The 13955-nt window shown below is 39.4% G+C and overlaps 1 protein-coding gene across 4 annotated transcripts in view; it reads left to right on the top strand.

Moving 5' to 3' along the window:
• Window positions 1-13955, top strand: part of kcnq1.2 (potassium voltage-gated channel, KQT-like subfamily, member 1.2) — a 508250-nt gene that overhangs the window by 2088 nt on the left and 492207 nt on the right. For 3 of the 4 annotated variants that reach the window (XM_061916862.1, XM_061916860.1, XM_061916863.1), the window contains exons 1-2: window positions 168-358; window positions 5548-6128. In XM_061916862.1, coding sequence (XP_061772846.1) covers window positions 5554-6128 — 575 coding nt within the window. In that variant the 5' untranslated portion in view covers window positions 168-358; window positions 5548-5553. Of the gene's footprint in view, window positions 1-167; window positions 359-5547; window positions 6129-13955 lie in introns of those variants that run through there. The other variant, XM_061916861.1, reaches the window with a different exon arrangement.

The following is a 13955-nucleotide window of genomic DNA, read 5'->3' as shown; positions in this document are numbered from 1 at the left end:
CACAAAATGACTAAAGTGACATTTTATAAACGAATATAAAAAGTAAAAAGCGACACACTTGAGAATTATTGCGCAGGTACACCAAGCAAAAACACGAGCAGCGCTGTTGAATGTAAAATTATCGAGTGGTATTGAACTCACCATGTCCAAGCAGCGATGCACTTCAAAGTCCCGCAGACAGACGCCGACTTGACACTTGTGCGATTTTTTCTTTACTTTTGAATTTATCGCCAAAATCCAACGTCTGGATTGTAACTTGCTATCTTCGCAACTTTTACAATAATTTGTATTAGACGTTGCTTGCAACCTGAGGATGTATTTATGATTTCCCCTGCTTTTGGCGTTTGGACGATTGACGGTAAGCTTTTTCTCTGCAGTCATAGTTTGGTTCAACCTGCAGCGTCCTTGCAACTGTCAGCGGTTCAATGCCATATCATGTGCACGGAAAGTGTGTATGAAAAGAGGCAGAAAGTCGAGCCCGGCAGTCCATGTGGTCCTGATGATACTGGAGATCTAATTCTCACAATTAGCAGTCCATGGTCCTAAAGATACTGGAGATCTATTATCACAATTTGCAGTCCATGTGGTCCTTGTCACCTACGCCTCTATGGCTGATGATGGTGTAGCTCAGGGGTCTCAAACTCAATTTACCTGGGGGCCACTGGATGCAGAGTCCGGGAGAGGAAAGATTTCTTTAAAAAAAATGTTGCATACTCCTCAGCATGTCTAGTTGTATAATGACGTTTCAAATTGTATCCCTTGTGCACCGCAACTTTCTCTGTGCAAATACGACACGTCAGGGTGCCCCTGTGCTCAAAACAGTAATATTGTATCTCCCACTTTTCCTGGAATTATCTTTGCTCATCACTAACCTTTCTCTTAACTGCAGGCTTTGAAAAAGACATGTTCGGGGTTGTGGAATATATTTGTTTTTAGCCGACACACGGAGAATAATGTTATTTCCGCAATGTGTGTCGGTGGATAATAGCCACAAAAAAGCGCAAAAAAGTGACGGCTCCCGGAGTGTTATCCGGCGTAATATAGGAATATATGTAGTCTTCATTGTGTGAGACAATGCAAATTAAACAAAATAAAAAAAACAAATAACGGTTTCAATTGGTACAGGTTATCGGGGACTGTTATTATTGACGGACAGGTGTCGTGGTGTGACTGCAGCCAGGCACGTAAGAAAACCCTCGTCTCTACGGCAACGTCTCTGTCGCTTTCACTCATTTGCCGCTTTTCCACTAATGCAGGGGTAGGCAACCCAGAACGTTGAAAGAGCCATTTTTGACCCAAATAACACAACGCTGTCAAGCGCCATTCATATAAAACTCACGGGCCGCACTAACATTAAACTTTCATAATTAGGTGGGGGCCGCAAAATAACGTCTCGGGCCGCATGTCTGAAACCCCTGGTGTAGATCTATTCTCACAATCTCTGAGGGGACTTTTTGTCTCCTTTTTTTTTTCAAATAAACTTACACTTTCTCCAATTACTGCCATAGTCGACACATACATATATCAGGTTAAGGGTCGTTTCTGTCAGCCACACATTGAGCGGCCCGAATTTTAACTCCTTAGTGAAGGGGTCACCAACCTTTTTGAAACTAAGAGCTACTTCTTGGGTACTGATTAATGCGAAGGGCAACCAGTTTGATACAAACTTTAATAAATTGCCAGAAATAGCCAATTTGCTCAATTTACCTTTAACTCTTTGTTATTATTAATTAATGATATTTATCTTTGTGGAAACACTGATAATCTTAATGATAATAGAAACAGATAAATATCATTTAAAAAATGGTATTTCTGTCTGTCATTCCGTCGTACATTTTTTTTCCTTTTTACGGAAGGTTTTTTGTAGGGAATAAATGATGAAAAAAACACTTAATTGAACGGTTTAAAAGAGGAGAAAACACGAAAAAAAATGAAAATTTAATTTTGAAACATAGTTTATCTTCAATTTTGACTCTTTAAAATTCAAAATTCAACCAAACAAAATGAGGAAAAAAACTAGCTAATTCAAATCTTTTTGAAAAAATTAAAAAAATAATTTATGGAACATCATTAGTAATTTTTCCTGATTAAGATTAATTTTAGAATTTTGATGACATGTTTTAAATAGGTTAAAATCCAATCTGCACTTTGTTAGAATATATAACAAATTGGACCAAGCTATATTTCTAACAAAGACAAATCATTATTTCTTCTAGATTTTTCAGAACAAAAATTTTAGAAGAAATTCAAAAGACTTTGAAATAAAATTATTTTCTCTAGTGACTCAAATCCGCTTAAAATTTGATTCTACAAATTTTCTAGATTTGCCAGAATATTTTTTTTTAATTTTAATCATAAGTTTGAAGAAATATTTTACAAATATTTTCTGTCGAAAAAACAGAAGCTAAAATGAAGAATTGAATTAAAATGTATTTATTATTCTTATTCAAAAAGTTCTATTTTGGTTTCATCTGACCACATGACATTCTCCCAATCCTCCACTCTATCATCAATGTATCCATTTTGGTATAAACTCAACTCGTCGTGTTTGGAGGAAGAAGAATACTGAGTTGCATTCCAAGAACACCACACCTACTGTGAAGCATGGGGGTGGAAACATCATGCTTTAGGTTTTTTTTTCTGCTAAGGGGACAGGATGATTGATCCGTGTTAAGAAAAGAATGAATGGGGCCATGTATCGTGAGATTTTGAGCCAAAACCTCCTTCCATCAGTGAGAGCTTTGAATGGTTGACCAAATATTTATTTTCCACCATCATTTACAAATAAATTCTTTAAAATTCCTACAATGTGAATTCCTGGATTTTTTTTTTCACATTCTGTCTCTCACAGTTGAAGTGTACCTATGATGAAAATTAACGACCTGTCATCATTTTAAGTGGGAGAACTTGCACAATCGGTGGCTGACTAAATACTTTTTTGCCCCACTGTAGATAGATAGTACTTTATTGATTCCTTCAGGAGAGTTCCTTTATTTAGCTATTAAAGCCCTCAAAGATCAATAATGGAGGACACCATTGATTTTAATTATTTAATATTTTTGAGTAATCACAGTAAAAAGTTAAAAAAAAAATCCTACTAAATATATTTGAGATCCAAAAGGTTCCCCACTCATGAAGTGATACATTTTTATTAGTTTTTTTACTTTTAACACTTAAATTTCAAGATCAACTTCCCAATATATCTGTCGATTTTAATTTTAAGTTTGAACTATTATTTTGTTTGTTTTATGCTCTTTTGTCAAAAGTTTGATGACACACACACAATTCAGGTCTCTGCTAGCGACTCGCAGGTGTGGAGTGTTGCTAAGTAACACTAATCAGGAGAAACAAACTAGGATTGTGATGATTTCAAATGTTTTTTTGTGGGAATATTTCAGCTTTTAGGCCAAATACGGACAAAATAACGAGGAAGGCAACAAACAAAAAGCTATCGTCCGACTTTGTCTTTCCAACTGGGAAAAAGAATGCACTTAAAGAGGTGCTGTATTGATTTCAGTGACATTTTTGCTTAATGCAGGGGTGTCCAAACTTTTTCCACAGAGGGCCGCACACGGAAAAATTTAAGCATGGCTTTTTGATATTTTTTATTTTCAAACCATAACAAAATATATGGATTTTTTTTTTTAATCCTTAGGGCTCCTGGGGAGCATAGAAGGTCTCAGTCACTAAAATGTTACAAATAAGTCAAATTATTATTATTATTTTTTATTTATTGCTTACAGTAAATCTCTATATCAACTTGAGGTTGGTATAAAGTAAAACAAATAAGGTTTTACGCCTTTTCTGTCAAAGACAACTTTGTTTTTTATAGTGAAACTGAAGTATGCAGTATTTAGATGGATAGATAGTACTTTATTGATTCCTTCAGGAGAGTTCCTTTATTTAACAATTAAAGCCCTCAAAGATCAATAATGCAGGACACCATTGGTTTAATTATTTAATATTTTTGAGTAATCACAGTGAAAAGTAAAAAAAAAATCCTACTACATATATTTGAGATCCGAAAGGTTCTCCACTCATAAAGTGATACGTGTTTATTAGTTTTTTTTACTCTCAACCATTAAATTTCAAGATCAACTTCCAATATATCTGTCGATTTTAAGTTTGAAATATTATTTTGTTTGTTTTATGCTCTTTTGTCAAAACTTTGATGTTTTTATATGGCAACCAATATTTTTTCCACATAAAACATTTTAAAGTGATAATTTTTAAGTAATAATTCATTATAACATAGATTTTTTTGTCCTTTTTTTGAGTAATGGAAAAAAAAAAGAAAATACAGACAAAAGGGGAAAAAAACTGCCTGCATGGCAGCTACAGTGCCACTTTTTCTCATTAGATTTCACCTCATTCCACTTTTTTAAATGCTTTTTTAAATTTTTGCAATAGTATCAATTTTGCAATTTTTGCAGAATGTGTAGCAGGCCGGTAAACGATTAGCTGTGGGCCACACTTTGGACACCCTTGATATAGATCAGGGGTAGGGATCCTATGGCTCTAGAGCCAGATGTTACTCTTTTGATGACTGCATCTGGCTCTCAGATAAATCTTAGCTGAGATTGCTTAACACGATAATTATGAATAATTTCGCTGGTAATCACAGTGCTAAAAATAACGTGCAACATATAAAACATTCTCATGCATTTAAATCCATCCATCCGTTTTCTACCGCACCTGTTTAAGAAGTCGCATTAATGGTAAGAAGTATTTAAGTCACGATAGGGGGGTCGCAGCTTGCTGCAGGGTCGTTCCCCCAGGAAGGTAGACGGACTACTTGGGACATGGCATTTAGGTAAAAACATGATTTAATTTTAACTAAAAAAAGATACAAACAAAAATCGCTCACAGTGGAGGCACACCTTGGGCAAAGGAACCAATCTAACGCATAAACAGACTATGAACATAAATCAAACAAAACTTACTTGGCATGGCATGAAGCACGAAACTATGGAAAGGCATGAAATAAGTCAGCATAGAGCAAGAAAAGATCACATTGACGCCAGGGCGATTGACTGGCAAAGACGAGCTTAAATACTGCCTCTGATTAGTGCTCGGGAAGCAGGTGAGCGGGCATATTGTCCACCAGAGACAGGTGGACAAAATGAGTAACCAAGGAAACCAGACAAGGGAGTGGAAAAAAAACGGAACTTAAAGAGTTCAAAGGACAAACAGCACATGGCCAAACAAAAACATGATCAACAGACATGACATTTTATTTATTATTGGTTAGCTTCAGAATAACAATGTTATTAAAAAGAATAAAAGACTTATTGTACTCCAAAAATGTTGGTCTTACTTAAAAATGCACACATTTAGTTGTATTCAGTGTTAAAAAATATGATATGGCTCTCACGGAAATACATTTTGAAATATTCGGCTTTCATGGCTCTCTCAGCCAAAAAGGTTCCCGACCCCTGATATAGATGGTAGTTTACAGTCTGCATGTCCAGTGTAAAATGTAGGAAGGGGGTCTTGTCTTGTTCCAGTGCCACTATCTCCAGGTCTCATGTGCCTCCTTCCCTGCAGGCATGGATGCGCTGGCAGCCCTGCAGAGAGAGCGCTCATCCGCAGCAGGAAGCTAGCCATGCCTCTCTAGGCCTCCACCCCCCCGACACCAACACCACCTCCACCTGCTCTCACCCGAGGGACGCTGAGAGTCTGATGGGGGAGCGACGAGCGAGGTCCTTCCACATGACCTGCCACCTGCAGCGGGACTACGGCAGCAGCTTGGCGGGGCCCTTCGCACCATACGGCCCCAACGGCTACACCAGCACCAGCCTCAGCCTGGACCGGGAGATGGACGCTGACCCTTGTCCGGCCGGCGCCGGTCCCATCGGAGGCCGATATTCTCCCGTCTCAATGGAACGGGACCCCGCGGCGGGGAATGATGGATCGGGCGTCCCCGCGGCCGACGACCCGGCGCTGCAGCTTGTGCCCGGTCAGCCGTCCGTGGCCCAGGCGCCGCCACCTCTGCCGCCTTCCAGCTGGCTACGTCACCACCAGAAGGATTTCCAGCGGCCGTACGTCAAGACCAGCATGCAGGGGGACGTCTATAACTTCCTGGAGAGACCGGCTGGACTCAAGTGCTTCCTCTACCACTTCCTTGTGTGAGTACTTCTCCCTCAATAACACATACGTGAATTTGTGAATTATATTTATATAGCGCTTTTTCTCTAGTGACTCAAAGCGCTTTACATAGTGAAACCCAAGATCTAAGTTACATTCAAACCAGTGTGGGTGACACTGGGAGCAGGTGGGTAAAGTGTCATGCCCAAGGACACAACGGCAGTGACTAGGTTGGCAGAAGCGGGAATCGAACCTGCAACCCTCAAGTTGCTGGCACGGCCACTCTACCAATTGAGCTAATCCGCTGAAAATCCGATTCACAGGACAATTTAAATGTTGTTGTTTTTTTAAGCCCATATTGTAGATTTAAAGGGGAACATTATCACAATTTCAAAAGGGTTAAAAACAAAAATCAGTTCCCAGTGGCTTGTTTGAATTTTCGAAGTTTTTTTCAAAATTTTACACCTCCCGGAATATCCCAAAAAAAAAAAGCTTTAAAGTTCTTGATTTTCGCTATTTGCGATGCGACTGTCCATTTCCCTGTGACGTCATACAGGGCTGCCAATACAAACAACATGGCGGTTACCGCAGCAAGATATAGCGACATTAGCTCGGATTCAGACTCAGATTTCAGCGGTTTAAGCGATTCAACAGATTACGCATGTATTGAAACGGATGGTCGGAGTATGGAGGCAGATAGCGAAAATGAAATTGAAGAAGAAATTGAAGCTATTGAGCGAATAGCTATTGACGCTTTTCGGCCATAGCATGGGTGTACCTAATGAACTGGCCCATAGCATGGCTGCCTTATTAGCATCGCCGGTAAAATGTGCAGACCAAACGATCAGGACTTTCGCATCTTGTGACACTGGAGCAACTTTAATCCGTCGATTGGTAAGGGTTTGTTTCGCATTAAATGTGGGTATCTAGTTTTAAATGTACATACAGCTAGCGTAAATAGCATATTAGCATCGATTAGCTTAGCATGTTAGCATTGATTAGCTGGCAGTCATGCTGCGACCAAATATGTCTGATTAGCACATAAGTTAACAACATCAACAAAACTCACCTTTGTAATTTCGTTGACTTAATCGTTATCCATACATCTCTGTGCCATGTCTGTCTTAGCATTGCCGGTCAAATGTAAAGACACTCTGGCAAATTCAATGGGGGTCTGGCGGCAGATTTCTTGCCAGTAGTGCAACTTGAATCCCTCCCTGTTAGTGTTGTCACACCCGACAACACACCGACGAGGCATGATGTCTCCAAGGTTCCAAAAAATAGTTGAAAAAACGGAAAATAACAGAGCTGAGACCCGGTGTTTGTAATGTGAAAATGAAAATGGCAGGTGTGTTACCTCGGTGACGTCACGTTCTGACGTCATCGTTAAAAAGACTAATAAACAGAAATGCGTTTAATTTGCCAAAATTCACCCATTTAGAATTCAGAAATCGGTTAAAAAAAATACATGGTCTTTTTTCTGCAACATCAAGGTATATATTGACGCTTGCATAGGTTTGGTGATAATGTTCCCCTTTAATTAAAGGCCTACTGAAACCCACTACTAAAGACCACGCAGTCTGATATTTTATATATCAATGATGAAATATTAACATTGCAACACATGCCAATACGGCCGGTTTAGTTTACTAAATTGCAATTTTAAATTTCGCGCCAAAGTATCCTGCTGAAAAGTCACAGAATGATGACGTGTTTGTGACGTTATTGGTTGGAGGGGACATAGTAGGTCAGCACCACTTACGGCTAAAAGTCGTCTCTTCATCGCATAATTACGCAGTAATTTGGACATCTGTGTTGCTGAATCTTTTGCAATTTGTTCAATTATTAATGGAGACTATAAAGAAGAATGCTGTTGGTGGAAAGCGGTGGATTGCAGCTGCCTTTAGCACCGAAACACAGCCGGTGTTATTTTGTTTGTTGTGAAGCTTTAACACAGAGCGGTCAAGCGAACATGTTTCTCTGTCAACCAGCATGTTTTTGAATGGGAAAATTGTGATATATATATATCTTACCGGAGACATCAGTAGATTATTCGTCCTTCTGCAGTAGCTGTCAAAAAAGCATCTGTGAGCTTGGCTCCTCGGCTTCTCTCCGAGGCACTGGTGTGTTCCAGAATTATCCTAGTAAATGTGTCTAATTACATCCGAAACGCTCACACTGCCGACGCCCGGAGCCGTCGCTTTTTTTTAAATTTATTTATTTTTTTCTAGTCCTTCACTATCAATATCCTCATCCACAAATCTTTCATCCTCGATCAAATTAATGGGGAAATTGTCGCTTTCTCGGTCCGATTTGCTCTTACTGCTGGTGGCTCCCATTATAAACAATGTGAGGATGTGAGGAGCCCTCACACCGGTGACATCACGCGCACATACTTCCGGTACAGGCAAGGCTTTTTTATCAGCACCAGAAGTTGCGAATTTTATTGTCGACGTTCTCTACTAAATCCTTTAAGCAAAAATATGGCAATATCGCGAAATGATCAAGTATGACACCGAATGGACCTGCTATCCCCGTTTGAATAAGAAAATCTCATTTCAGTAGGCCTTTAATTAAAGGCCTACTGAAAGCCACTACTACCGACCACGCAGTCTGATAGTTTATATATCAATGATGAAATATTAACATTGCAACACATGCCAATACGGCCTTTTTAGTTTACTAAATTGCAATTTTTAATTTTGCGCCAAAGTATCCTGCTGAAACGTCGCGGTATGATGACGCGTGCGCGGGACGTCACGTATTATAGAGGACATTTTGTTCCAGCAGCGTTCCCAGCTATAAGTCATCTGTTTTCATCGCATAATTCCACAGTATTTTTGACATCTGTGTTACTGAATCTTTTGCAATTTGTTCAATGAATAATGGAGACGTCAAAGAAGAAAGCTGTAGGTGGAAAGCGGTGTATTGCGGCCGCCTTTAGCAACACAAACACAGCCGGTGTTTCATTGTTTACATTCCTGAAAGATGAGGGTGAAGCTTTACTATGGAACAGAGCGGTCAAGCGAACACGGTTGGATTGGACCACACACACAAAGTACAGTGTATTATGCAGCGATCATTTCGAAAGATCGTGTTTTGAAGAGGCTCCCTTGCAAAGGGCAAAAATGGGCATCGCCACCACCCGTCGACTGGTGCTGAAGAAAGGTGCTGGGCCGACCTTCAGGTTGTACAGGTACAACCATGTAATTATTTTGCGAAACGAGTTTGACCCGGCAGTAATTCTAGGCAGGCGCATACTATATACCCGGCGGCAATTCAAGGAGATACGGTATATCGGTATCGCTTGATATCGGAATCGGTAATTAAGAGTTGGACAATGTCGGATATCGTCAAAAAAGCCATTATGTTATGTAATAGAGAATGGAAGGAGGCGACAACCAGGGCAGGACTGCGGTTTACAAGGTTTATTAAAAACCTTTGATGAATACGTGGCGTGTGTATGCTACTCAAAGTGAATGAGTGTTGACTATGTGTAATATTAAATATGTAAATGTTACCAAGGGTTGTTGTCTGTAAATGTTGGTTGTGTCTTTCGTCGTTATCCAAAATGGCAAGGTGAAGAGGCAGGTCATGGACAGGTACAGGTACGACCATAATAATCTCACTAAAACACTAGTAACACAATATGCAGATAAGGGATTTTCCAGAATTATCCTAGTAAATTTGTCTAAAAACATCTGAATCGCTCTCACTGTATAGTGTTTTTTTTTTCTTTCTAGTCCTTCACTCTCATACATATCAATCAATCACTGTTTATTTATATAGCCCTAAATCACAAGTGTCTCAAAGGGCTGCACAAACCACTACGACATCCTCGGAAGAACCCACATAAGAGCAAGGAAAACTCACACCCAGTGGGCAAGGAGAACTTTCTTCATCTACAAATCTCTTTCATCCTCGCTCAAATTAATGGGGGAATCGTCACTTTCCCGTTCCGAATCGCTCTCGCTGCTGGTGGCCATGATTGTAAACAATGTTCAGATGTGAGGAGCTCCACAACCCGTGACGTCACGCGCACATCGTCTGCTACTTCGGTACAGGAAAGGCTTTTTTATTAGCGACCAAAAGTTGCAAACTTTATCGTCGATGTTCTCTACTAAATCCTTTCAGCAAAAATATGGCAATATCGCGAAATGATCAAGTATGACACATAGAATGGACCTGCTATCCCCGTTTGAATAAGAACATCTCATTTCAGTAGGCCTTTAAACCTGCAGCCCCTCTCTGGTGACGTTCCCTCCAGTCTTACCTTGGAGCTCCCAGTAGCTTCCAGAAGTAGGTGTGTGTGTTTGTGTGTGCGTGCGTGCTTAAAGGCAGTCCATCAGAAGCAGGTCAGCGTGGTCTGCTCAGCCATACTTCTTTCTGGCTGCGTCCGAGCAAGCGAGCATCTTCACGCATGTGAGAAGACATGAAGGCCTCACTCTGCGTTCTACAAGGGGAGCACACTGACCTGCGCTTAAAGCACACTTGCTTACATAAGGCATTTTTAATAAATGTCACCTTCCTTAATTGGTGTGACGATGCTGGAGACAGAATGTTAATGGCGTTTAAGACGTCTAACGTAGCAACTTGTTGAGGGATACCCTAATGGACGTTGTGCAGCCTTCATTTCTCAAAGGAATATTTTTTGAACCCAGTCTAATTGTGGTCCTTTAAAACAATATATGAATAGTTTAAACAATTAGACTTAGACTTCCTTTTTATTTTCATTCAAATTTGAACTTTACAGCACAGATAAGAACGAAATTTCGTTACATAAGGTCATGGTAGTGCAGGATAAAAAAAAAAAAGCAATAAGGCGCATGTATAAAATAAATATATATAAATACATATATAAAATAAATAAATATATATAAATAAATACATAGATTACTGTACAGATAAATATATTGCACATACATCCACATTTGTGGATGTATGTTACCGTATTTCCTTAAATTGCCGCCGGGGCGCTAATTAATTTAACACCTCTTCTCACTCCTGCACTTACTAAAGGCATGCGGTAAAAGTAAGCATGCGCTAATTATTTTAAAACATCTTCTCACTCCGGCACTTACCAAATGTGTGCAGTAAAAATTTGAGTGTGATGTAAGCTTGGACCTTAAATCCTACTGAATAGCTGTTAATCTTCTTCCCTTTATGCGATTTCAAAGTACCGGTATTGAAATCAGCCTCCTCTATTTTGAAAATGATGACGGGGGAAGTGTCACTCGTGACGTCACGAGTTTGACCAGGCGGTAATACTAAGCATGCGCTAATTATGTTGGGAAGCGAGTTTGACCCGGCATTAATTCAAGGCAGGCGCATACTATATGCTCTGCAGAAATTCAAGTACGGTATTGTCTTTTTTATTCCAGCGAGTTAATCCATTTTGGGGGGAGTTGAGGGGTTAATTTAACTATGATGCGTTCAAGAGTCTTACGGCCTGAGGGAAGAAGCTGTTACAGAACCTGGAGGTTCTGCTTCGGAGGCTGCGGAACCTCTTTCTAGAGATCCAGCAGTGAAAACAGTCCTTGGTGGGGGCGGGGGGAGTCTTTGCAGATTTTCTGAGCCCTGGTCAGGCAGCGGCTTTTTGCGATCTCCTGAATAGGAGGAAGAGGAGTCCTGATGATCTTAACAAGATTTTTTATAAGAATACTACCACTTTTTTGGGGGGATATAAAGCCTTTTTTTATTTTATACATTCAGTCACTTTAAATGTCTGTGAAAGAATTAGGCAAATGCTTTATATCATGATGTTTTATTTTCATTTCAACCCTAATCTAATGTTGTCCTTTTGAAGAATATGAATACTTAAAATATTAAAATAATACTAATATTTTTTTCAAATCAAGATTGTTGTGTTCGGACCAGATGTTCCTCAGAGGGAATTTTAAGCTCCTGGTCACCACCAAGTTCGTTTGATGACACATAAGCTGATTTTAAATGAATCCCTGAGAGAGTAGGTATCTTGACATTTTATTCCAAAGCTTTGGGAGACAAATCAATGAACAACACATTCAAATCGCATCGCCCAAATTGATCTGACAATACTACGGAAGTCTTGCCTTTTCACTACCCCACTCGCCCTCCCCACTCCCTTACAGAGCGAATACACTTATCAATTGTCATCCTCAGCTGGAGCCAGAAAGCGATAGGAAGTTCCGAACACAAAGTCGTCTACAGTGTACCATCGGTCAGGAGATAGGGAAAAGATAAACAGAGTACCAGATGGAACACTGGCTATTTCAAATATGACTATGGAAAAAAAAGAAATAATATGTACTATGTACTATATGTACTAGAGAAGGGAAGGAGGCGACAACCAGGGCAGGACTGCGGTTTACAAGGTTTATTAAAAACCTTTGATGGCGTGTGTATGCTACTCAAAGTGAATGAGTCTTGACTATGTGTAATATTAAATATGTAAATGTTACCAAGGGTTGTTGTCTGTAAATGTTGCTTGTATCTTTCGTCGTTATCCAAGAGCAGGGCAGCGTGGTCTGGGTCCGAGCAGGGAGGTCGTGGATCGAGGAGAGCAGTCAGGAATCCAGATGGGAGTTGGGTGACAAGGCACAATCACGGAGGACAGGGGAGTCACTGAGGAAATACAAAAGGACTTGAACCAAGGGAAAACACGGAGAGCAAAACAAGGGCGAGAAAATCATTGGGAAAACAGGGAATACCAGACGTGATGCTTACTGGAAGGTTAGCGACGTTCTGGCAAAGGTTCCTCGGGTCTGCTGGTCTTTATGCTGCTCCCCTCTCATCAAATCCAGGTGTGTTGATTATTGATAGGCTGCAGGCTCGTGGGCGTGTCTGATTGTCAGCAGAGACGCACGCGGGTTCGACTCTGCGTCATGACAGGGAAAAGGGAAAATCGAACAACTACGTATGCAGTAATGCATATGCTAGAGGAGGTTAGTACTGCTATGGATAATGATGAATTTACAATAGCCATCTATATTGATTTAAAAAAGGCCTTTGATACCATTGACCACAGACAGTTAATAAATAAGTTGGATAAGTACGGCATCCGGGGCCAGCTCTGTCCTGGATGAAGAGCTATCTAGATAATAGAAAACAATGTGTTCAGGTGGATAATCCAATATCTGGATTCAAAAATATAGTTTGTGGAATTCCTCAGGGTTCTATAATTGGTCCTAAGTTATTTACAATTTTCAGTAATGATTTTTGTGATGCATCAAGTTTCTTAACATTTTTTATGTTTGCTGATGATACAACCATCCTTTGTTCCGGAAAACATTTTAATGAACTTTTGGTAAAAATAGAACAAGAAATGACAGTGCTTAAAAAAACTGGTTTGATATGAATAAATTATCACTTAATATTGCTAAAACTAAATTTACGATATTTGGTACCAAAACTGAGGTATCTAATGAAGTAAATATTAAAATAAATGGAGATAAAATTGAGCGTGTCTTTGATACTAAGTTTTTGGGAGTTATAATTGATTATAAATTATCATGGAGACAACATGTAAATTATATAAAAACAAAAATATCAAAAACAATTTGTGTTTTGTATAAAACTAATGAATTACTTAATTATAATTCTTTAACAATTTATTATACTTTGATACTTCCATACATGACATACTGTGTAGAACTCTGGGGAACCACTTTTAAAACCATAATTAATGATATTGTTTTGCTTCCAAAAAAAAGCTGTACGGCTAATAAACACAGCAGGGTATTATGACCATACCCGTCCATTATTTGTTCAATCAAAACTTATGAAATTTCAAGATATTGTTTATTATAAAATAACGCAGATAATGTTCAAAGCAAAAATAAATACTCTTCCAGAAGGAATTCAAAAATACTTCTCTCTACAGACCAGCA

Source organism: Nerophis ophidion, linkage group LG12 (assembly GCF_033978795.1).
Source record: "Nerophis ophidion isolate RoL-2023_Sa linkage group LG12, RoL_Noph_v1.0, whole genome shotgun sequence".
Classification (NCBI taxonomy): Eukaryota; Metazoa; Chordata; class Actinopteri; order Syngnathiformes; family Syngnathidae; genus Nerophis; species Nerophis ophidion.
Note: the sequence above shows the minus strand (reverse complement) of the source record. Positions and strands in the feature narration are given on the sequence as shown.